The 26,211-nt window shown below is 40.8% G+C and overlaps 1 protein-coding gene across 5 annotated transcripts in view; it reads left to right on the forward strand.

Moving 5' to 3' along the window:
• Positions 1-26,211, forward strand: part of Tanc1 (tetratricopeptide repeat, ankyrin repeat and coiled-coil containing 1) — a 229,185-nt gene that overhangs the window by 124,797 nt on the left and 78,177 nt on the right. For all 5 annotated transcript variants that reach the window (XM_042683389.1, XM_042683391.1, XM_042683392.1 and 2 more), the window contains one exon: positions 16,157-16,261. In XM_042683389.1, the coding sequence (XP_042539323.1) occupies positions 16,157-16,261 (105 nt within the window). The remainder of the gene's footprint in view (positions 1-16,156; positions 16,262-26,211) is intronic.

The raw sequence follows: 26,211 nt of genomic DNA on the forward strand, positions 1-26,211 counted from the left end.
AGTGAAAAGTCAATAGGGATTTCCTTTATTGAGAACATTTTACCATAATTTACAATTTTTTCTTTTAGGCAGTTTTTATTAGAGCCAGATGTGTACACTTAGACTTGAATAGATATGTATATATATACACACTCATATGTATAGATTAGCATTTGATGTACACTCATGTATAGATTAGCATTTGAATATATACAAGTAGGAGAGGCTCAGCATAAGCGACTTTTTTGAAAGAGGTAGCTGTGAATCTTAAACACACCTGTATCAGGTGAACTTGACCTTGTTTGCCTTCTCCTTTTCTTTTCTTTTTTGTGTTGGTCCTGGCGCTTAAACCCAGAGTTTGGGCTTTGTCCCTGAGCTTTTGTGCTCAAGGCTAGAGCTCTATCACTGGAGCCGCAGCTTCACTTCCAGTGTTTTGCTGGTTAACTGGAGATGAGAATCTCACAGACTTTCCTGCCTGTCTGGCAAACCATATTCCTCAGATCTCAGCCATGGACCCTTGACTCCTTTTCCTTCTTACTGCCTTAATGGAAAAATTCTACCTACTTAGCTTTGTAATATCCAGGAAGGCAGATTTGAATTCAAATCCTGTCTTATTCTTAGTACCTACATCTTTTCAAGTTACTAGAATAACTTTCCTGATCTTTAGTTTCCTTACTTGGAGAGGAAAAGTAATAATCTACCATATCAGACTTTGAGAGGATCGGAGAGATGATTCTTAGAGTACCTGGCTCTAAAAACATGCAGGTGCCAAACTGCAACTGCTGCCCACTGACATCAAACACCTTCTGACATTAAGATCACATGAGGTCTCCTCCTGCCTTCTGTTGACATCTCATACCTTTATCCTCTCCTGCTGATTTCTCTCTGTCCTGGAGAGCACACCTGTTTAAATACAGGGGCTTTTAATAACTAATTACTGAAGAAACTGTTCAAATTGTTGATATCTGGGTTTGTGTTTGTAAACTCAGGCATGGCTTCGTGGGTACATCGACCCACCATAGCTTCTGTGTTTTCTCCAAATAGGCCTGTCTTTCCTGTACTATGTATTGTTCCTTCCCAAGTGCCATATGCTTATTTAGTTCTTGGTCCTAGCCTAGCTTTTGCTCAGAGTGATAAAGATCAACTAGTGAGAAGCAAGGGACAGAGCACGGGAGGGATGTGAGAAACAATCCACAGGAAAACTAGCCGATACCAAAGATGTTAGGGCTGAGTCTGGAGCAACCACCCAAGATTTGGCCTGAGTGTAAAAGGCTGCCTCTTGATGGCCTCTGAGCTGTGGAGAATTCTCTTAGGGAGAGATGATGAGTGTCGGTCAAAACCAAGAAACCACCCATTAAACAGTTTGTGGCATCTTAAGTAATCAAGTAGTAACCAGTTCTTTGAGAAAGAAGAAAAAAAAAATCTTACCTGTACTGTGAAATCTGTGATACATTAGCATTGTTGTCCATAGATTTGCCTATGGGCACCCAGAAAAGAAAGAACAAAAACCAGTGGAGCCTCATGTTTTTCCTAAAGCATCAGAAAGAAATCTGTAGCAGATGCTTTAGTGAACCACATTTTTGCTTGTGTTTGACACCATTTTGTTAATTTTGAGGTTGACTTTTCCTTGTGTGTTCCGTCCACCCTGGAAATTCTTAGTCTGGATGCTTTTTTAGTGCTGGAGAGCTCTGAAGAGCACTTTCTCCTCCAGCTCTGCTACACTTGATGGCAGCTAAGTTGGCAAGAGCCTGTTCCAGGATCCCTTTCATCATAAGAGGACACTGTGGAGATGGAGGTGGCTTTTTCTGGTGGTGATGTTTGTTTTTCCAAATGGCCTCAGAGACACCCTGAGTTACTTAAATCTTTTTTTCACACAGAGCTTTCATGGGGTTCCATAAACATTTATTTTATATGGGTTTATTGAGTATCAGCCATGTGTTGGGCTCTGAGCTCAGGATGATGTAGCTATAAAGGTAAATAAATACTTGGCACTAGTATTTGAGGACCTCCCAGCTTAGTGAGTGAGACAGACTGATGACAGTGAAAACATGGAAGTGTGGAGAAGAGTGAGAATTTCCTGATGGAAGTTAAGACAGTTCTCTGTGTGTGTGATACTGGAGAAGGTTCTTATGGGTGATCTTCCCAAACAGGAGCTTCCAGGGCTTGAGTTGGGTAGGAAGACTGTCCTACCCAACAGGGGAAGGACAGCCCTTGGAAATGACCATCAGTGGGCCCCAGTTTCTGAAGCTTATAAGGTATAGTAGGGTCTGTAGCATTGGAGAAAAAGATAGAAATGCAGCAAGAGCCCCATCACAGAGCCAGAAAGAGTCTTACTCTTTTGGCAGTGGTTTCTTTTGATCCCTTTTTAAAAGCAGAAGACTAGAATGAAAGCAGCTGTTTACTACTGACTATCCTAAGGTGGAGAAGACTGGCTGAGACTCTTGCAGTGATTCAAATGAAGTTTAATAATTTACCTCCTGCAGTGGCAGTGATATGGGGGTTAGTTTGAGACATTTGTAGGAAAAAGAGACCATAGGTAACATATTTCTAGGTACATAAGAGGGATGGAAGAAAAGGCAGAAAAGCTTAGGGCAAGTAATTTTTATTGTGCACAGACATGAAAATACTTGTGTAGCAATTGGGAGAAATAAAGCATGTGCTGGGCCCTGACCTCAACTCTGCCTTATGATGGTCCACAGCTCAGGACATCAGTATCTCTGCAGACCCTCAGCTCATCCTTTGCATGCCAGTTGGACACGTTCCTTACAGGGTCACAGCTTGGTTTCATGCATTAATTCAGATTTTTAAAATTGCCGTGCCTCATGGTTTTACATTGTCTCACAATTTACTTTTTGTGATATTTCCAAGGCAAGTAGGGTTCCTGCTTTTTTGGTAAGAACTCTTGGCCCTGGCAGATTGACTACGATCCTAATTGGTCCTAAGATTCCAGTGAATACTGTTTCTGTTGGAACTCAAGTGCACAGCTGGCTTAGCAACTAAGATGTGGGCTCCTTTGACTTGGAATATATCTAGAGCCTTGGGTGTTCCGTTGAAGCCTTGTTTCTGCAGAGTACCCAGAAGGTGCTGGCCTCAGGGAGGAGAAGGATTTCCAGTCATGATATCTGAGGCAGATGCTATGAAGACCAAGTTGCTATAAAGAATAAAAAGTGTCTCTTAACTTTTGGAAATACAGTATTTGATGAGCTGCAGACAGAATTGGCAAACTGCCTCTGTCATGAGCCAGATAGTAAAGTTAGGCTTTGAGGGCCTTGTAATTTCTGTTGTAACTATTAGACTCTGCCATTGTAGAGCAATGCATCCCTAGATAAAATGTAAATGAATGGCTGTGGCTGGGTTTCCTTGCATTTTATTTATTAAAATAACTTTTAGTGGTTTGATTTGGCCCCAGAGTCATGATTTACCATACTTGAAGTTGTAGAAACTTATTTCCAACTTCCCATGTACTAGACACACTGATAAACATTCCAAATCCTGAGGTGTGTATTAACCACATCCTGTAGTTAATAGAAACCCTCAATTGTTTAGATAACTTTCTTTGAGGTTACACAGCTAGTTAATGACAGGTAGGGATTTGAACATTGATCTGATTCCAAAGCCTGGGTCATTTCCACTTTGCTTCTTTTCCATCCAGTGCAGTAGCCTCAGATCAGACTCCTCTCAGAAGGCATAAATGACTTTGCAAGCACCAACTCTACATTGCTGTCACTTTTCTTCCTGTGGCCTTCAGCTAAAAGTCATTTTTTCCTGCTTCATTTGCTTCATTTGCTTCCTCCGTCATGTATCATGGCACTGTTAACAACACAACCTAAAGACCTCAGTGTAGGTCTAGAAGATGATTCTTTCCTGAATGTGAAGATACCTCTTGCCATTTCTGCCTTGTGTGAACTTTTAACTTTTCCCTTTTTTCCCTTTCTTTCTCTTTTGTGGTCCTGGGGTTTGAACGTGGCTTCATGCTTGTAGGCATTCCATATGGCTAAGTCATAACCCTAGCCATTTTTTGTGCTGGTTATTTTTGAGGAGCTCTTGCTTCCTCCCTGAGTGTACACCTGGATTGCAATCCTCACTAATTTTAGGCTTCTTGTCATACTTACAATGACAGGTGCCTGCCCCCAATCCTATCCATTCCTGTTGATAATGGTATTTCCTATACCTTTCTGCTTGGAAACTCAGTGTTACTAACCTCAGCTTCCCATGTAGCTAAGATAACAAGCACACATCACTGTGCCAAGATATGGGTTGAGAGAGATCTCATAAATTTTCTGTCAAACTCCAGTCCTCCTCCTCTTGGCTTCCCAAGTAGCTAGGATTCCAGATGTGAACCTGTATAACTTTTATTTATTCTGTGTGTATGTGTGTGTATGTATGTGTACTTGTACATGTACATGTACCAGTACTAGGGAATGAATTTCTGGGCCTAGATGTTGTCTTGTAGCTTTTTCTACTCATGGGTAGTACTTTACCACTTGAGTCACACCTCCACTTCTTTTTACTAGTTAACTGGCAATAAGACTCTCATTGACTTTCTTGCTTGGGTTGACTTTGAACCATAATTATCAGCTGCCTGTGTAGCTAGGGGCTGGAACTCAGGGCATGAAAGCTGTCCCTGTATTCTTTTTTTTTTTTTTTTCTACTCAAGGCTATCACTCTGCTACATGAGCCATACTTCCTTGCCAGTTTTTTGTGAGTAGTTGGAGATGAGAGTCTGACAGACTTTCCTGCCCAAGCTGGCTTCAAATCACTTTCTTCAGATCTCAGCCTCTTGCATAGCTAGGATTACAGACATGAGCCTCTAGCATTTGGCCTGAACTTTGATTTTTTTTAATAAGCTGTTTTTTGGAGAATAGTTTAAGACTTACTGATAAGTTGCAAAGAATAATGTAGAGTTCACATATATTCCATAGTCAATTTCCTGTTATTAACCATAGTTATTTCCTGTATGATATATCTGGTAACAACTAGTAAATAACTACAAAAGTCTTCATGTTTATTTTGTTTTTTTTCTTCAAGTATCCCTACACTGCTATGCAACATTTTATTTAATTTGGTTGTCATGTCATTTATTTATTTAATTGTCATGTTTTTGTAGACTCTGGTTCTCTAACAGTTTCAGAATTCCTGGTTTGATGACCTTGACAGTTTTGTAAAATACTGTTCTAGTGTTTTGCAGGATGTACAGGGTCTGTTGAATGTCGGGCATTTTTCTCATGATTAGAGAGTTTCTGTATCCAAGATTTCTCTCTTGCCCATTTGCTTATATCAGATGAATTCAAGGGTTGTTGACTTTGATTTCTGTTGTTCCTATAGCTCAGGGTGCTCCTGCCAGCACGTCTCACTTGGGTGCCTTGTTGACTTGAAATCAGTCCCTGTAGGGGCTGAGAAAGTTAGTTGCAGCCTCTGAGACCTAACTCCACAGTGAATGCATTGAACCCAAATAGGTTACCTGAAACCGAGAAAGCATTCGTGCACTTCCTTCTCCTAAGGTATGCAAATATCTTGACCTTGTAGGTGAACAAACTTTTCTGACCAGGCTTCTAGATTTTTGTCTGAAAAATTTGGCATTTAAGCAGCGCCACCTTGTGGCACATGTTGAATTAACATTGTAGTCTAAGAATAGTTTCTGGATTCAGTGATTGTGTGTGTGTGCATAGGTCCAGAGGCTTGAGTTCAAGGCCTTGATCCTGTTCCTGAGCTTTTGTGTTCAAGGCTAACACTGTTCCAGTTGAGTCACAGACCCACTTCCAGATTCTTAGTGGTTAATTGGAGATAAGTGTCTGTGGGGTTGGTCTATCTGTGCTGGCTTCCAAGCCTTGATCCTCAGATCTCAGCCTCCTGAATAGCTAGGATTACAGGCATGGGCCACTAGCACTTGGCTAGTTTTGATTATGGCTAATTTTGTCTTCATATGTGATCAGGTCTGAATAAAAAGAACACACTTTAGTTTTCTGAGTGCGATGGTGTATTTGTTGTTAACATATACCTTCAAGTAAGCTTCCTCCTGGCAAGCCTAGTTTATGCTTATTTACTAGCGGTGCTCTACAAACAGTACCTACTGAAATGGTGAACATACATGTGGAGCTATTTTTTCTTTGAGCACACAGATTGAAGAGTTATTTTCATAGATATGCTTCTTGGTACCCAGATGCTTCCATTCATTTTTGTACTCATGCCTAAGATGTTTAAATCTGTGTGAAAAGTAGTTAGGGAGCCCTCAAAGACCAACCCTAATGTGTGGGAGTGTGGGGCAGGTTGGATTAGCTGCTGTCTGTGTCTCGGAATGTTGACATCACTGGAGACGTCTTCAGTACCCGCAGAGACAGAGGCTTTGTGGGAATGATTTAATTTACCTTGGTGGCTGGCCTGGTTGACTGGGAGCAGGTGGTATGTCAGAGATCTGTAACAATTGCTTTAAAACAACAGTAATAAAAACCTGCCACTTTTTGTTGTCATAAATCAGTATATTATCAGTTGTTCTCAACTTAATCTTGACCTGGTTTTAGAGTGAGACTGGGTAAAATTGTAGTTCTGTAAGAACTTGGACAGTGGCATGTTTAATCTGAAAGTGTTCTCCCTGTGTGTCCTGAGCTCAGGACACTGGTAGGAAGTCAGCTTTCTTGCTGAGGGATCACTGTGGTATGAGTGACTAAAGAGGATAGGGCAGCTGTGGCTCGACCTTCTCAGGGATGTCATAGTCACCTATGGCATCCAGGAGTGCAGTGTGTCTGTTTAGACTCTAAGGAGATAGGAGCTAAGTCCAGAGTATCTCTGTGGTCTCCTGCTATCTGCAGGAGGTGTTTCAGAGAACAGAAAGCACATGCTTTCAAGGGTGAGCTCACCACCATGAGGTCAGAGTAGGACATTTGTCTCATGCTTGTGAGCCCAGCCTATAATCTCCCCTTGCTTTCTATCTCAGCTGAGGCCCAGTTGTAGAACTCCGGGGGACTTCTTGGGCCAACCAGTATATGACCCAACACTAGCCTTTTGCCTGAGTGTGGTAAGCTTGTGACTCCAGAGATTATGTCAGAGACCAGAGTGCTGCTTCTGTACAGACACCAGGGATATACAGGAGTGAGTTGGCTACATGATGCTGATAGTTACATGGGCAGTGATGGCCTACATGTCGAGGCAGAAGTTCTGCAGTAGCATGTGGAAAGTTCTAGAATTCAGCTGAAGGACCAGAAATGTGTGATGGTTTGCCTTGACACCTGCATAGGAGCTGCGCATGTGGAGGTTCGTGGTGGGATTACAATCTGTTATGTGTAGTCACTTGTTGAATTTGCTGCTTGTGGCATCATGTCCCTGATTTTAAAAAAAGTACATTTTGGAACATTTTCAATATCAGATTTTTTAAGGCTCAAGCTGTAATCCTTACATTCTTTGTGGAAAATATAATTCTTACCAGAAGTTAAAGGAGATGAGTGGTAGAGATTTCCTCCTCGTGAACTCATGCCTGGGTATTCTGAAAGAAGACAATCCTCAGTCTGAGACTTGTTAGCAGTCTGCCACCATGAAGCTGTGCAACCTGCTTCATTTCCCCCGTGCAGTTCCAGCATTCAGTGATTAGTTCATAGACTGTACATTCCTTTGTGTCTGATTCCTTATTACCCACCCTCCAATGTTGAGAATTGAGCCTATGGCCTCACACTTGCTGGACGCTTTACCCCTTGGGTCATGTAGCCAGCCCTTTTGTTTTTATTTTGTTTTTTGAGATCAAGTTTTGCTAACTTGGGACTTACCTTGATCCGACTTCCTGCTGCCTCTGCCTCTCTAGTAGCTGGGATTACAGGCATGTACCCCATACCCAACTATCTTCCTTCCTCTTCAAAGGCAGTCATGTATCAAGTCTAGAAGGGGCAAATCCTTCTCTCTGTTCCAGTCTCTAATGCCTCCTCCATTTTGCCTCCTCTCTCTTTTGTCTGACTTTTGTGTTTGAGGGTTCTTACTATTACTTTGGGTCAGCTAATCAGTAATTTTGGTTATTAATTCCATTTGTAGAGGGCCTCAGTCCACAGAACTGAGATTGTTAGATTCAGCATTGAGGTAAGGGAATCCTGGAGTAGCACCTTTTGAGTTCTGCCTTCCATAAAGCAGGATTCAGGTGATTCCTCTGTTTTGCAGCAGGGTTTAAAAGAGCATCCTTTCTTACCTCTACATTTCTGAGGACCTCCTCGAGGTTTATACGTGGGTCACAGGATTTACAGCTAGTCCCTTTCCCTTCTGTGAATAGCATACGTTTTACCATTGAAAACAAGTCCTCAACAACCATAATATCTATTAACAAAGTCAACAGTTTTGCTAATGTGAAAGTCTATTTCTGGACTAAGGTACACTAATTAATGTGCCCTGCTGTTGGTTGGTGATAAGGACATCTGGCAGACAGGCTTGAAGTAGAGTCTCTTGAGTATGGCCTTTTGCTTGAAAGCAAGTTACTCCTGGAATATGTATTCAGGTTAGACAATACATTTTCTCCCTTCTTTCTTTTCTTTTCTTTCTTCTTTCTTGATCAGTCATGAGGCTTGAACTCAGGGCCTGAATGCTATCCCTGAGCTCTTCTACTCAAGGCTAGTGCTCTACTACTCTGAGCCACGTCAGGTTTTCTGGTGGCTAATTGGAGATAAGTCTCATGGACTTTCCTTCCCTGGCCTGCCTTTGAACTGCAAACCTCAGATTTCAGCCTCCTAAACAGCTAGGATTACAGGCCTGAGCCACCAGCACCCAGCTAGACAGTGCATTATCTTTAGGTGATAGACTAAAGCCACCTGACATACATTTCTATTACACTGCTTATGTGGTGGTGTTTTAAAATAAAATTCCTTTTGTTAAGTGTTTTAGCCTCTTGTTTGAGACCTTCAAGAGCACTGGGTCACGTTTGTGGGTTTCTGATACCTAGCATGGGACAGATGTATCTTAAATATTTGTGGGGCAAATAAATACAGTGAACTAAGCCTTCTCCATGCTTTAATACATAAAAGCATACTTAGGTTGAGTATGGCAACAACATGATGGTGGTAACCCATCAAGCTACATTAGAAGAAAATGGAAAAAACATAATTTGTTTTGTTGTGTGAGGAACTTATTGTACTCCAGTACCATAAACATCCAGCTACTAGTTGAGACTAGAAAAATCTCTGTCCACATTTCTTGTAATGAATGCTCCCTTATTGAAGAACATGGTACTATTTGCTGTGCTGGTTTCCTAGTAGATTAAAACACTAATGATAATCTATATTTGCCTCCTCACCGTGCATGCATGAATAAAGGCTGCACACCCCTCTCCAGTAGACACCTAAAAACAAGGTATTTGAAATAAGTAAGAGGAGGGTTATTGGCAATGATATCAGATAGTGTTCATATTTCTTTACGCTCAGCAGGTGACCTTTGCTTTTTTTCCCCTCTTCTTGTCTAGGCTTAATTTCCCAATGTCTCATTTGCCTGGGTGTGGATGAGGTCGCTGTAGTTTACTACTTACTGTACACTGATCTGTTTGCCCTTCTGTCCTTCATAAAGCCTAAGCCCTTATGAAGTGGTTCTGGAAGCTTCTAGATGTCCTTTGGTCTAGAAGACAGGGCCACCTTTGCACTTCTCTCTTTCAATGCTGTAGGTCACAGGCCTCAGGCTGTCTTTGGTCATTCCCTCAAGTAAAGAGAGCCGATTCAAGCAACTTTTTAGATTTCTATTTTCAACCCTCCCTGGCTACTCACAGGAGAAATCCAGGTGGTAAACATCTTACCATACCTGAAATTACCATCCTCTTTCGTCTGAGTGAATTCATTGTTTGACCTTTCCTTTCCTCAGAACGAGTCCTCCTAACAGCATGTCACATCTTATAAGACAGTGGGCAGCCCACCAGTTAGTTCTCCAGTTTCCTTGTCAGCAAAAGAAAGCAAAGACAGACCCAGGCCCTCCTGCAGAAGACATCCCTTTCATACAACCTAAGTTTAGACCCAGTGCTCCCTTTTTATCAAGCCCAAACTATGTCTCTTCCTTCCCTGCCACACATTCTCCGTTGAGGTACAGGAAGGAGAGTAGTCAGACTTTCAAAGCTCTGTTTCCACATCATACTCTTTAAAAACACAAGGCTGCTAATATATGCAAATAAAAAAGCAGTTAAAAGGATAGCTTAAAAAATTAGTTCACCATGGTTTGCCATTTAGAATTGGCTAATAAATAGCATTTGCTTCAAAGATACACCTCCCCAGGCTCCACATCCTTACTTATTTCCTTTTCTTCTACTCATTTCTTGCATATTTCCCAGTGTGAGGCAAACACCTAGGCCAGATAAATTCACAGAAACTTTATTGTGAAAGTTTGATACTTTAAAAAAGTTGATAATCTGAAGCATCTCTAGGTGGCATGAAAAATACAAGAACTATTTTAAATGCCATAAGTAGCCCAAATACTGCACATACACACACATGAGTGCACACACATACACACACACAGTGTATGTAAAGTTATTTTTAACTGAAACACGCAAAAATGGAAAACAACCCCTGCCTTTCTCTATTTCACTGCCTGGAGATAAAGCCCGGTTTGGTTTACTTCTACCATTCCTTTTAAAAAAGATTCCTTATATGGTAGTTTCTAAGCAGCAGAATAGTTATGTGATTAAAATGTCAAAAAGAGTAAGAAAACTGGTCTCTGGGAAAAGTATATTTGGAGCTTTACATAAAAGCAGAGTACTGACTGGGGGGACACTGTGCCTTCGAGGTTGCAGAAAGGAAGGCTAAAGGGCAGATCGGCTTGCTCGCTGCCTTCTAGTCTGGCACGAGGCCCCTCTCTCTGATTAAGCCCGCAGCAGCTGTTCTGTTGTGACCTGCCACTGGATATCTGCAAGTTTATGTCTGTGTAACCCACTTTTTTGACACAATTTTTTGTTTCTTTAAGTTTTTTGAGGAACCCCCCCTTTCCCTGGATCACATGGGGGAGCTTTGTTGGGAGTCTGGGGAATTGAAATGGGAAAAGGGATTTGGAGTGAGATGAAGTGGGTTAATTTGTGATCAAGAACAACGAATTCCAGTTTATCTTAAACCTAATCATCTGAACATGGCTCCAGCCATGACCACCAGATCCTACTTTGACCTGACAGCAGGGAGTGGTCAGTGGTGGTCGTTAGAGGTCTTATCTTGCCTATCAAAGTATGGTTTGAGGTCTTCTTCCATATCTTGATGGTCAGAATCCACATGGCATCAGGCTCCCAAGGAACCCCAAGCATGGGAAAGCTGCTTGATACTGCCACTGTGGGTTAGCTGCCCAGGACCCATCAGGAGGAAAGGTACCTGGCCGAGGAAGCACATAGGCTCAATTGTCAAGTATGGATGGCAGACTCGTCTTGGTTTTCAGAGCCTCTTCTTTAAAACAGAATTCATATCAGCACTACAAGGAATCTGGGCAGTTACTCTGTGAGATTCCATTGTGGTAATTTTGGGAGGGTTAACCATATTGCTCATTTTGGGAGGGTTAACCATATTGCTCTTGGTTTGTGTAAAAGAAGAACTTTATTTTGCTTGAAAGTAGCTTATGCTTGGGGATGTATTTTTATAAACACAAAGCTGGGCATGGGAAAGCTGCTAGGCGATAGTTTTCTTCAACTAAAAGTGGGGTGGGGTGGGGTGAAAGGAGATACGTTTTCAGTTTTGATCTCAGTTGACAAGTCTGCTGCTTTTACAGGAGTGTTTCATGTGGGTAGCACAGAAATGATTGCCACTCTGGTAGCATGTAGGCGTATATGATGGGTGGCCAGGGGACTGTGGTAGGTCTGAACTCAGGTGGCCTCCAGTTGTCTCTCTACAGCCACAGTCTACTCAGCTGACCGCACCCCAGACTGTGAATGATCCTTGTCATAGTAAGCTCTGTGTACTGGATGCAATATGGCTGTCTTTTGAGTCTGTACCATTTTGTTTTCTCTGATTTTTTTTTGAGCCTGATTAATCACTGTCTTTCAGGGAAAGGTCTTTCTTTGGTAGAGGGTTTGTTTGGGGATCCTTGGCTCCTTGTTCATATAATTTACTGTGTCTAGCGGCCAGGCTGTGCTATTGTCAGGAGTCTACTATTTTGGTGGGGGCAGTCCCTAACTGTATGATTACTCCAGGTTTTCATTTTACATCTTGAATCTTCATGGTCTTAGACTCCAGCTTTCCCATACAATAAACCCAACCTCCACAATGAGGGAAGGACTACTTGTCTTGGCAGGAAATTCAGGTATAGGGGGAGGGAGGGTCTCTAGCTCTTCTTTATGTAAATTGTCAGCCCACCCTCCCATTTGGGGCCTCCCTTGGCCATGGCCCTCATGGCTGTCTGGTGTCTCTGTGGCCAGGGCCAGCCCTCTTCATACCCCTCAGCCACTCACCTTTCTTGGCTGCTTTGTCCTCTGCTCCTTGGCAGTCTGATTCCTACTTTCAGAAGTCTTGCCTGTGGTTGTCTCCTTTCCCCCACAGGTCTCTCGTTAATCCCTTTTCAGCAACTTAATGGCCTTTTAGAAGGGAACCGAGGTGAATGAGTGTGCATCTGCTCTGCTTAATAGAAAGTGCACACAAATTCTCTAATGAGCAATTGAGGTGGAAGAATAAAACTCTTTAGCTATAAATTTATTTTCTTTTACAGTGTTTGAGGTTCAGCTATTCCTGAAAAGAATTTAAATAAAAGGATCATGTTGGAGAACAGTTGTTAATGTTTACTTCATAACATTTCAACTCCTAGTAAGAGGGAAGATCAGAAAAATAAAAGATAGGTTGCCTGTACAGCTGAGGTCTGTGGACAAATGGTGATGGTAGATTCTGTCCAATGTCCTAATGTTCTGGAATTGTAGGTTTAATCTAGATTTCATGGTGGTCTGTCAGGTGGTGATTCAGTTCAAGGTGATTCCTTCCTGCTGTGCCATGTGTGAGCCTTGAGCAAGTTAGCTCAGTTTCCTGACCTAAAAACAGGAGGCATTGTGCCTTGCATCTCAAGTTATTTAGAAATGAATGGCTTGTTCCATGTAAATGTTTAGTTTTGAGTGACCACTGAGTTTTATTCACTTTGGTATATTCTAGGTCTCCTTTTGCATCTGACATGATTTTTTGTTCCTGGGAGCCATATTGGCTCATTTCTGTCCTCATGGATCTTCTCCTGTGGCAAGAGGTTCACTTGCATGTCTTAGGAAAAAACAAGACCTGAATTAGGGGGAGATCAGGAGGGGTGAAGTGTAATAATTGAGCCTAGGACTGTACAACTTCTTAGTTTGCTTTTAACAAACTAAGTTTGTTAAAAGTGTTGAGTATTTAAAGCTAGTGCTTACTCACCCCCTCCCTAACCCCCAGCTTCATCCCAGATGATTAAGTGGATGGTATGGATCCCTTCTGAAGGTTCCAGGTGATGTTAGATTCCATGTTCCGGACATTCACATTAACTACTGTAGGTTCAAATTTGAAGAAAGTACTCTTAGAGAATATTGTTAGAGGAAGTGGCGCTGTAGCTAAAGTGGTAGAGCACTAGCCTTGAGCTGAAGAGCTGAGGGACAGCGTTCAGGCCCAGAGTTTAAGGCCCACGACCGACCAAAAAAAAAAAGAGAGAGAGAGAGAATATTGTTAGAGGACCTATTGGATTGGTGGCTTGGAACCTGGAAATATCTCTCTGGATTTGCTGTTAACACGTAAGGTGAGTAGTACAGGGATGTCTGGAGCACTGGGTATCTCTACTGGCTGTGGCAGCAGCTTCATCAAACAATAGTAATAATTAACTGTACTTTCCTTTCAGTTTTTACATGGAAGAGACCACATGAAGAAGTTAAGGAGTTGGTGGGCAACAAAAAATGAACATATGTTCTCACGTTTGCTGTGGTTGTGCTTCTGTCTACCTTACTCCAGCCTTCTTCCTAGTTTCTTCTTCCATGGCAAATGCTTTAGCTCTCTCTCTAGCCCCACCTCCCATGCACATTTATGTGTGCATTAAAGCCTGGATGCTAAGAGGATAGCCTACATTCCCCATATAACTGTGAGCCTAGTTTTTCCTCCTCCAGTAACCATTTCATTAACTTAAAAAAAATTCTAATCTGACCAAGTTATGTAAATTATGAAGACACTCATGTGCTTAAATCAAATTTTAAATTAGACATTTAAAAAATCCAGGTTCCTAAAGTTTGAAACAACATCATTCTAAAAGATGTAAAGAAGCGTCTTTGGTAATAGTCGATTTTAAGTGGTGGTATGTTTAAGATCACTGGCTAGGAGTTGGCTATTTTTTCAGTCATGTAGATGCTTTTGCAATAAGCCTTTAGATGGCAGCATCTCTCACCATAAACCACATTTTGAACAAAATCTCTCATAAGTCTGAGATGTTTGAGGGTGAAGGGTAAGAGTCCACCTGCATTATTCCTTCACGGTGAGGATGGAACAGGGACCCCAGAGGTTGGTCAGAACAGTAGCTTGGGGTGTACAGGGAACAAAAGTTATTACCCCCCCCCCAATCTGGAGCTCTGTTCACTCCCTTCTCTTATTGATACACAAATGTATCTTTGTGGCCTTCTTAGAACTATAACAAAGTCACACGTGCAACTCTATATCATGGAGGAATGTGATGTTTGGAAGGAGAACCTGGAGTTTGAATTGTTTTTTTTTTAACTATTTTACATGGGTGTATTCACATGCTATGTAATTCACCCATTTAAACTCTAGAGTGAGTTTTAATATCTTACAAGGTTGCATAAATGATTTCTACAGTCTTAATTTCAGAATATTTTATTGCTCTCTAAAGAATATCCGTAGTGATCACCCCACAAGCCTGCATATCCTCATCCCTGAAAACCACTCAAGCCTTCTGTGTTGTAGGTTTGCCTATTCCAGATGTTGCACACTGGCTGGGACTCTATAAAGTGCGTGGCTTTTGTAACTGGCTTTTCTCCCTTGGCATCATGTTTTCCAGTTGTACTCATGTCATAGCATGAATTGGTGCTTCATTCCTTTTTATTTTCCAATAATGTTCCAGCATGTGGTAATACCTTATTTGTTTTCATTGGTTGATAGACCTTTGGTTATTATGAATAATGTTACTGTGGACATATATGTGTATCAGGTTTATCTGTTTATTTGTGCACATGCGTGCACGCATGCGCCCACGCGCATGCACACACACACGCACACACACACGTACACGCGCACTGCTCCTCAGCTTGAACGTAGGGCCTGAGAGCTGTCCCTTAGCTTTTTGTGTAAGGCTGGTGTTCTACCACTTGAGCCACAGCTCTACTTCTGTTTTTTGCTGGTTAATTGGAGATGAGTCTCAGGGACTTTCTGCCTGAGCTGGCTTTGAACTGCAATCCTCATCTCAGGCCCTTGAGTGACTAGGATTATAGTTGTGAGCCACCAGTATTCAGGGTTCACACAGGAGTGGAATCAGTGTTCAGCGTTCACACAGGAGTGGAATTGCTGGGCTGTCTGGTAACTTTGTAATGAGTCTTAAGCAAGCTTAAGTGCTTTCCAAAGCTGTTGCACCTCTGTCCATTTCTAGCACTAGCAGCAAAAGGGTTCCTTTCAGTCTCATTAGAATTCCAGATTGTCTGATGATAGCAGGGTTGAGGGAGGGAGATAAGACTCTCAGTCTCTTAGGTTGTGTCCCTGTGTGCTGGGCTGACTGCCTCGCCCCTTTTGAAGGCAGCTGTTTCAGCTGCCAAGAAGACAGTCGACTTCTGAGCTGTGTGCATCACCAGCCTGATAAAATGCCTATGTTCAGTGGTTGCTCATCGTGTTGCTGGTACAGCCTGGCTAGTCGTAATCCTTACCTCTTGACTTTGGAGGTACCAAGCAGCCAAGCCATTGTTATCCCAGTTTGAAGAAAATGGTGTAAAAAAAATACTGTTAGCCACAAGCCATCCATGTTTGAACATGTCAAAATCACCTACTTGCTACGCAGTGAAAGACAGCCGTGGAGGCTTCACAGCAGAACAACAGCTTTTGTTTCTGTCAGAGTTTACATTCTCCAAACCCAGCTTACCCTTTTCTTCACTGGCAGCTGGGACTGGACATTCCAGGTCTGCCCTGAACTGGTTGTGTGTGTTCAGGGGGGGGAAGGGGCTGGCTCTTCCTTCAGGCATATTTGGGTCCTGGTCAGGACACACACTATATTCTGAAGCTTTGCTTGCATCTGGAAAAAATTAGCCACATTCAGATCTTTCCCACTGCAGGTCCGGTCAGGAAGCCCAAGTATGTGGAAAGCCCCAGGGTGCCTGGAGATGCAGTTATAATCCCGTTCAGAGAAGTGTCCAAGCCTGCAGAGCCCAGTGAGAATGGTAAGAACCCGCTTCCAGTGATTTCTCCCCCTTCTCCTAAAGATCACAGAATGGCACTTGCCATTTTGGAGTGAAAGCCGAGTGTCCCTAGCAGGAATGCTTCACTGAATTGAGTGGATTGGGGTGGGTTTTTCTCTTGGGCAGTTTATAGAGATCTGTTTAGCTAATGTGAATTCTTGGAATAATATTCCCTAGTTAAGAAAAGTTAAGTAGGTATGTATGTTTAAAGGCTTGGTCTTATTTCCTTTGGATTCTCATCTACCTGAGCACATGAAAAGTCAGATGATACATTGCAATAGTTTTTTTTTTTTTTTTTTACTTGTTTTTAATACTTTACCAATTCAGAATGTGCAAAACAGGCTTTGCCTGAAAAGTTGAAACTTTAACTAGACAAAGCTTACAATAAACTTAAGAATATTGGTGACCTTTTTTTTTTTTTTTGCCAGGCCTGAGGCTTAAACTCTGGGCCTGGGCGCTGTCCCTGAGCCTTTTTGTACTTACGGCTAATGCTCTACCACTTGTCACAGCACTACTTCCAGCCTTTTTTGAGTAGTTTATTGGAGTCTCATGGACTTCCCTGCCCAGGCTAGCTTCTAATCACGATCCTCAGATCTCAGTCTCCTGAGTAGCTAGGATTACAGATGTGAGCTACCATCACCTGATTCATTGGTAACTTTTGAAAGCTGTCTGTCTGTTTGTGCATTTGTGTGTCTGTGTATCTGTGACAGTCCTGGAGCTTGAACTCAGGGTTTGGGCTTTGTCTCTGAACTTTTTTGCTCTACCACTTGAGCCACAGCTCCACTTCCAGCTTTTTAGTGGTTAATTGGAGATAAGAGTCTCCTGGACTTTCTTGCTCTGTCTTGCTTCAAACCACAATCCTCAGAACTCAGCCTCCTGAGTTGCTCAGATTATAGACACTGGCACCCATCTTGAAAGATTTTATAAAAGATTAAACATCTGAAGTTTTTCTGTAGAGGGTGTTGACATAGGAAGCACCTATTACACCCAAAAATCCAATTTGAAGCCTTTTCCTGAAGTCATTTTATGTATTTTTGTGTTGTTTTGTTCTTAGTCTACATTTAAATAAATAAAATATGTATAATGGACATTATGTATTTAGCAGATGCATTAATAGTTTTCAATCAATTCAAGAATTTGCTTAATTTTTCTTACCTGAGAAATACCCACTGACAACTCTATGGCTGTTAATTTGGGTGTTTTAAACTTGTACCCTTTTTTTCATGCAAAAACATGTGATTATGAATCTGTGCTTGGGTATAGAAGCTCATTTTGCCCTCTGTGTGAATATGTGTTTATGTAGTAGTACTGAAAGTGAGTTCAGGAAAGAAAACAGATTCATGTTTCCACTTTGAAATACGGGGTAGTCTTTTTTTCTTATTCATGAGTGTAGGGGGAAAGAACTCCTTTCTGTTGTAACTGTTGTGTGTGCATTTAGAGATGGTTGTCGGTAAGTAGGACATGATAGACAAGTGGGATGGAGTAATGGCAAAAATATAGCTAAAAGTGAGCTGAGAAGATAGCGTGGGAAGAAGCAGAAACCAAGAAGAAATGAGCTGAGCAAAGCCATTAGGGAGCCATTGGCAGAATCATAATTTAGGAAGTTTACAGTGGGTGGAGGAGGAGATGGCACTGGGGCATGTTGGACAAGCAAGAAGTTCTGTTGCAGGTGTTCTGGCACAAGACAGTTTGTCCTTGTCTTAAATTTAAGGCCAGGCATCCAGTTGTGTGGTTGAAGGAGAGTGCATTGAGGACTTGGGCTGGGAGGAACATGACATTGGGTACATGTGGTAAAGGTGGGACTCATCATGCTGTCCAGTTAGAACAGCTGTTGGTAGGTCTCAATGGTGAATTCTCAGTGCAGCTAACCTGTTCTCTCATTTCTGTCCCTTATGTTGAAAGGAATGCAAAAATCAATTCCTTTGAAGTGACCAGCAGACATTGGATTTACTGAGCTGTCTGTCCAGTTCAGATTAAGCCTGCCACCTCATACCCTCATCACCATCCACTAAACTCTTTGTAGTAGTTCTGGCTGATTATGCCCCCAGTCTTTGACTAGACTAGACACCACTGTGAGAGGATTGTTGGGGTTCTATGTAGGGTTCTCCTCATGTTAGAGTAGGAGAGAGGTTTAGGGGTTATATTGGACTAAGAAAGGAGGTTATAAATAGTTCCCATTGTCAACTTTTCTCCCCTTGCTGGAGGCAGAATTGGCCACTTTTCTTGCCAAGAGGAGGTATGCTTGTGTCTGGCTATGGGCCGAGCTGAATTCAAGAGCAGCCAGGCAGTCTTGCTAGAGTGGCCAAAAATCACACGTGTGCTCACTCCTGAGCCTTAAGCTGTGATTCAACTTCATCCGGCTCCACAGGGACCAAAATTATGATATATAAATATATATACATGAACTGCAACGAGAGGACCAGAGGTTTCCAATTCAGCTAAATTAAGAAACAGGGTATGTTTTCACTTTTTTAAGGTGTGAGTTGGGGGATAGTTTGCTTGTGGACACATGGTCATATTCAGAAATGACCACGATGTGTTGCAAGGCCCAGCAGAATTATTGTATTGGTTGATGAAGTGGTTGCCTAACAAATTATATTTGGCAATTAGCAAAGGTGATGTGTTTTTTAATCCTCATGGAATCTCTGAAGTGTCAATGGAGTTAATTAAGACTGTCATATTCAAGTGTAAGTTTTTTTTGTCTAGATCATTAAATCTAAAGGAGAGACTTGAGCTAACTAAAACTGAGTTTGAGTTTTAACCCATGTAGGTACAGGGGTGTGATGGGCAAACTCCAAATTTCTAGGGTTTAATACCACCAGAGTCTCCAAAGTTTCACTTTTTTATTTGAATTTCTGCTTCTTATTCTTCCTTTGGAATTTTTATTTAAGTGTCTGTGACTCTTTGGGTACTGTCAATAGTAGCATGAACAGAGTCTCTGGAAACAACATCTTGTAAAATGCCTTTGAAATTTTATGTAGACTTGTGGAATAACAAGGTATTCCTAAATGTTTAAAATACTCTTTCAGCCTCTGCTGCCTCACTTTATTGACTCATGATTCTTAGTTCTCTGAAAATTTAAATCAAAGTAAAGAAAAAAAAACGAGTGAGCACCTAGAATTTATTTTATTAATTTGAAAGTAATACTGATTGATGGTATTTAATTTGGATATTTTCCCCATTTGGGAAGTATATTTAAACTAATGAACGTTTATTTATTTTTAATTTAATTTTATTTTTTTTGTGAACATACTGTACAGAGGAGTTACAATTACATGGGCAGGATAATGCGTACATTTCTTATCAAGCATTGCAGCCTCCTCCTTTGTTTACCCTTCACATCCCTTCCCTATCTCCCCCCTACCGCCCCCCCCCCCCCGCCCCGCACCAACTTTACCAACGTTGTAAAGTTCATTTTCGACATGACCTTGTACTTCTCATTGTTGCAACAGGTCCACCTGTATCCTTAAATGACTTGTTTTTCCCCATCTCCTCCACAAGTTATACTGACATCAAATATAGTGAAAGCAGGAGTTATACTGTGGGGGAGGGACATACAAAGCAACAAAGAGATAATCTTATAAATGCATTAGAAACAAATGCATGAAATAAAAAAGCATTAAAATACATATCTAAGGGTTCTTTATTTTTTGTTTATTAAAGTTTGCATGCCTAAAGATGTTTGCATCTTTAGGAAATATAAAAACATTCTGCCTTGACACTATTTTAAAATATTTTTGAAACACAGAAAACAAAGTGACTTATAGAATCCTTACTGTGCAAAAAACTTTTGCCTATCAAATGTTTCAAATAAGCTGTGTCACATAGAATAGGACCTTTATAAATAAGCTTCCTGTTACTGGCCTGGCATGTTTTTCCCCCAAACAATACCTCTTCCTTATGAGGAAAGAACTCCTAGACAAATGAGCATTATTAAATAATAATAGAACTCATAGCTTTATTTCTTGGAATTTGAGACAACCACATAATTCACTCAGATTTGCTTTAATATATCATTAACAACTTAAGCAAGCTGTGCTAGGGAGGGGTGAGAAAGTTTTCAGTCTTATGAGTCATTGCAGATCAATCTTAAAATATGATGCAACTTTTTTCTCTGGTAGTCTGGTTAGCAAATAAAATTAGAATATATTAAACAACAGAATAATATGTATCGGAAAAAGAAATCCTCACTTTTATTATTATTATTACTATTTCAGATATTCAACAATATATAGAGGATTAAGGAATAATGCTATAGAGAATTAAAGAATAATGATACTGATCTACCTTCTACTGAGTTTTAGAAATAAAATGTAACTGTGTAGTTCCCCTGATCTTATTCTGCTTCCTTTCTCAAGAAATATCCTTTATCCTGTTTTGTTTCTAGCTTCTTAGATGGTGAAACCCCATTCTGCTACTGGTTGAATGAGATTTAGTTAGATGGAGGAATAGAAGCGGGGCTTGCCTGGTATGTGTCCAAGGCAGACTAGAGGCAGACTTTTTCTTAGTAAATATTAAAATTTTAAACAGTAGAAAGCATGGTGTTAAATGCTATTTGAGATGAGTTATCAAGCATAAATTTATTCCTTCACTGAGTCTGGTAGAGTATTAAACACCTGTATACAGAGTGATTATAATACAAAGGAGGAAGAATTGCGGACTAATTCCAGTTGTGTGGTGAACTTGAAGTTCAGGTAGGGATCCTAAACATGGAAAATATTTAACTAGTGCTATGCCTTAACATTTACCTTGCCATATAATCCATTGAGGCTCCTGTAACAAACACCAGATATTTTATAAACAGAAGAAATTCGCGTCTCACATTTTGTCTCATATTTTCTGAAACTAGGAAGTCAAAGTCAAGTTATCTCCAGGTTTTGTGTGTGAGGGCTAGTTTTGTGGTTCGTAGATAGCCATCCATCACCAATCACCTCATGTGGTGGGAAGGGGCTACAAGTTCCTCTTTTTGTAAAGGGTACAAATCCCATCTAGAGGGCTCCACCCAAAAGCCCCGCCTTCTGATACCATTACCCTGGTCATTAGGGTTTTACCACATAAATTCGGTGCAGGGATTGCACACACATTTATATCCTAGCATCTGGCAACAAAGTAGGATGAAATGGGCAGGAAAAGTCTAACATCAGGAAGAATGGTGAGAAAATTTAACCCGTAGTGAAGTGAGAGTAAGATCTGGAAAGGCCCCAGGATCAGGAAAGAAGAAGTGGTGAATGAGATGTTGAGCTATAAGGACAAAGATTGCAATTTGCGTCTGTAAGGATCCTGAAGGAGAGATCGCCAAGCATTTTGGTTTGAATTGTTTCAGGAATGTTGACTTTAAGTGCTGGTAGAAACATCTAAACAAAATTGTCCATATATACTGAGCATATAAACTGAGCAACTGTTTGTTTGGCGATCATAAGGTGATATCTAAGTTAGACTGTGGAAAAAAATGTGGTCTTTTGAGAGAAGAAGATAGAGAAACTGTTCTAGAGAAACTGTTCTATTTGCGAGCTGTGAAGAAGAGCTGAGTGCTGCTGCATCACACTTGTAATCATAGCTACTCAGGCTGAGATCTGAGGATAATGGTTTAAAGCCAGCCTAAGCAGAAAAGTCTGTGAGTATATTATCTCCAGTTAGTCAGCAAAAAAAGCCAGGAGTGGAGATGTGGATCAAGTAGTAGAGCACTAGCATTGAGTGAAAAAGTCAAGCAAGAGAGTGAAGCCTTGAGTTCAAGCCACAGTACCATCCCCCTACTCACCTAAGATGAATAAGAAAAAAACCTAGTAACTGCAGGCTTTTCCTATGTGTCCTTTACAACAACCTCTACTTTCTCCATTACAGTAGAGTTTGAAAAGTCAAAATCTATAGAAAAACCAAAAGAAATGTAGTTTAAAAAGAAAAAGAAGCCAGTTGCTGGTGGCTTACTGCTACTGCTCACTCCTAGCTACTCAGGAGGCAGAAGTTTAGAGGATTTGGTTTGAAGTCAGCTTAGGCAGAAAAGGCTGTGTGAGACTCCATCTCTAACCATCAAAAAGCCATGCTGGAGGTATAGCTCAAAATAGTAGAGAGCTAGTTATGAACAAGCAAACTGAGTCAAGTATGAAGCCCTGAGTTCAAGTTTTGGTACTAGGGAAAGAAAAGAATGTGCTTAGTGGTGGTGTTTTAGGAGAACTGTAAGGGTGAATGAAAAGAAGTTATATGTAAGTGATTAGGAAATGGTGAGGACAGACCCTTCTAAACCCTAAGAAGTTGATGAGGGAGGATAAGAGATCAGCTATCAGAGAGAGAAGTATATGGCCATGGGTTTTGTCTGTTTGTCCTAAAGGAGAGTAATTTTCTTTATCCAAATTGAGACTTAATGTAGAGATTCCTTAATTTGGACTATGGACTTCAAGGATGTCCCTTAGATCCTGTGAGGGATTTTTCAGTCAAAACTGTTCTTCTACTAATAAAAAATGAGTTGTCAGTAAAACTTCTATGCCTGTTTTCCAAGTCAGGGCACTGGCTACTTGTCAAAATATCCTTCACTACCAAATACAGCAGAATGAACAATTCAGTGAAGAATCTTCTTGACAAAGTATTATAAGTAATAAATGTCATTAAATCCTGGCCCTTAAATACCTATTTTTTTTATATTCCACATGATGAAGTGGGGAGTCCTTATAAAGCATTTCTGCTTCATGCTGGAGTGTGATGGTTGTCTTGAGGTAAAGCATTTGTGTGATCATTTGAATTGCAAGCAGAACTAGCTGCTTTTCAAATGGGACATCATTTTTATTTGAAATAATGGTTGACAGATCATGCCCGCTCAGAATTGGGTATTTGTCATACATTTTCCTCAAATGGAATGAAAGGAGTCTTCACCTCAATTAAAGAAAAACACCTTATAAGCTTAGTTGTCATACTGCTAAAATTTGACCTTTCATGAGAAAATTGTTTTGGGGGGGAAATTTGCATGTCACATTGAACTTGATGGCTTCCCAAGAATTTGCAGTTAAGATCTGTGGAAATATTGATGAATGTGATATTTTGGCATTGTGTAATGAAGTGTGTTAAGCATTTTCAAGATCTGAGAAACCACTATTTTTCAATTGACCCAATCCATGATGTTACAGAATCTTGCATGGGTAAAAGATCTGCTTAAAACAGAAACAGGCTCTGGGGTATAGCTCAGTGGTAGACATGTGCTTGTTTAATATGCACAAGACCTGGGTTCTGGCTGCAGTCCCGAACAAGATAAAACCATAAAATAGATAATTGGGTGTTATAACAACAGTATACAAAAAGTTTGTTGATGCATGTTCAGGGTCAACGTTGGAACTTCTAAGAAATTTTATTCGTCAAGTTTTAGTGGTTTATCAGAGAAGAACATATATGTAGCTAATAATAATTAACTAAAAAGATTCCTCTGGTTTTTTTTTTTTTTTTTTTTACAACAAATCTATTGTAAGCTGAAGTTTTTCACATGTTTCAACCACAAGAGCAACCTGGAGAGGTATGTGATACATCACATACAAGGTTCAGCCCCCAACACCAAATTCCAACAGACTAAATAGAGAAGATGTGAGAATCCAGCCATCTTCTAGTTATCACTGGAGATTTGTGCAAATATAAAACAATATCATTTTTTCAAATTTCTTAAAATTAATTAGTTTTTTAACTTCAATTTTAAGTGTTAACATGTGGTAAGTTTTTTAAAATTTTTTATTGTAATCTACAGAGGGGTTATACATACATAAGTCAGATAAAAAGTACATTTCTTTTTTCTTTTTTTGTCGGTAGTGAGGCTTGAACTCAGGGCCTGGGCACTGTCCTTGAGATTTTTTACTCAAGGCTAGTACTCTACCACTTGGAGCCATATCTCCACTTCCAGTTTTCTGGTGGTTAATTGGATATAGGAGGCTCAGCTCATGGACTTTCCTGTCCAGGCTGGCTTTGAACCATGATCTGAGATCTCAGCCTCCTGAGTAGCTAAGATTACAGGTGTGAGCCACCTGTGCCTGGCTTAAGATTGTACATTTTTTTGGACAATGTCACTCCTTCCCTCACTCTCCAAGTTTTTCACTCCCATCCCTACCCACAAGTTGTATAGTTCATTTTTCAACATAGTGTCTAGTGAGTATGTGGTTTTTAATCTTGAATCAAAGTATATTTAAAAATTGTTAATTTCTGGTGATACAACAATGTTAATACAGCCCTTGTAACCCAAAAGCTCATTGGGGTCCTTAATTTTTGAGAGTGAGTCCACAGGTTAATATATTTGAGAATTCACTGGCTTAGAAAATAAGAGAACCCACTATACCCCATTAATTCTGGCATGATTTGATGTTTCAAATCATACTGCTTATTCAAGGGAGAGATGGACTACTTTCTTTATGAGCAGTCCCTCACTAATCCATTCTGGTGTTCCATCTTCCCATCCACAGGAAGTGACTTAAAGAAGACAAGGAAAATAGAGATGAGAAAAGATATTAAAAGTCCAAAAGCTACTATACTTTAGAGGATGGGGACTTACAGCTAAGTCACAATAAGAGTGAAAAGGGAGATACTTTGAAAGAAGAAATGGCTGGGCACTAAGGGCTCATGCCTGTAATCTTAGTTACTCAGGAGACTGAGCTCTGGGAATTGCAGTTCCATGCTAGCTTAGGCAGGAAAGTTTGTCATATTCTTATCTTCAGTTAACAAGCAAAAACCCATAAGTGAAGCTGTGGCTCAAGTAGTAGAGCCTTAGCCTTCAGTAAGCCCTGAGTTCAAGCCCTAGCCCATGTACACACACACGCACGCACGCACGCGCGCGCGCGCAATGTATACGTGTGAATTCCCAGGCATTTAATCTATCTCAGAATGGCATTGTCAGTGTTTACCCAGGGATCCTTTTGCCAGAATGAACAGTTCAGTTAGAGAAAGGCTCACATGCATTAGAGAGAGACATGGACAGCTGGATAATAAGGAACTCAGAATAAAGGCAACCTTTTAAGGAGAAGGTTCTTAGAATGACATTTTAGAAGTTAGAGTAAGAAGCTGGTGGAGTGGCTCAAGTGGTAGAGTGCCTGTCTAAAAGGTAGAATTATATGAAAAGACAGTTTGGAAACTTCTGGAAGAAATATATTGTGTTGGCTTAATGGATGCAAAATGAAATTATTAAATGTTCATTCATTCTGACTCCTAGTAAGGTTTTAGAACTTCGCTAGTAGCAAAGTACAGGTTGAATAGTTACAGGAACAGTCAATCATGAATTATTGTCTCTTTTACTCACCCAGTAAGCCTGGGATTGCCATAGTTCCCCAACTCCTCTGAAGAGAGGAGAGTAAGATGATTAATTTTTTTTTCTTCCCAGAGTGGAGGACTAAACTCAGGGCCTTGTGCTTTCTAAGCAAGTACTCTTCCACTGAGCCCCAACCCTAAGATGTTTTTTATTCTTAATGAAAACTTGGAGAACCTGGGTATTTGTCTGCACTGTGGAGGAAGCAGTGGCTCCACTGGTCGGGGGAGGGGGTTGTAGATATTAAACAGGACCTAAGGCCTTCAAGCAAGTCTAAAGTGAGCCAAAGGCTGTGGTATTTTTATTTGTTATCTGGGGTAAATATTGTAGCAACCAACCCTGTGTATGCAGCTGCCTCTGGCTCTACAGTAACTGCCAACTGGGAGATATTTCTGGCTCTTTCCCCAGAGTGTTCAGGTTGAACCAGAAGCTAGACTTTCTGGGGCACTGTCACCATGGAGCAAGATTATAGAGATTGATTCAAAAGGAAGGAGGCGACATTGAAAAACAGCAGCTAAGATCTTTCCCCTTCTCTGCTTCTTCCCTTTTCCATCTTCATCTTGATTCCTTCCACTCCAGCTGCCATCACTGTTAAGTAACCATACTTGAGCCCTTGCTTATGAGGGCTGGAAGTAGGGATCTTGTTCTCTGTGGTTCAGCCCTGGGTGTG

This window comes from Dipodomys spectabilis, unplaced genomic scaffold (genome assembly GCF_019054845.1).
Source record: "Dipodomys spectabilis isolate Male_0828 unplaced genomic scaffold, ASM1905484v1 ptg000081l, whole genome shotgun sequence".
Classification (NCBI taxonomy): domain Eukaryota; kingdom Metazoa; phylum Chordata; class Mammalia; order Rodentia; family Heteromyidae; genus Dipodomys; species Dipodomys spectabilis.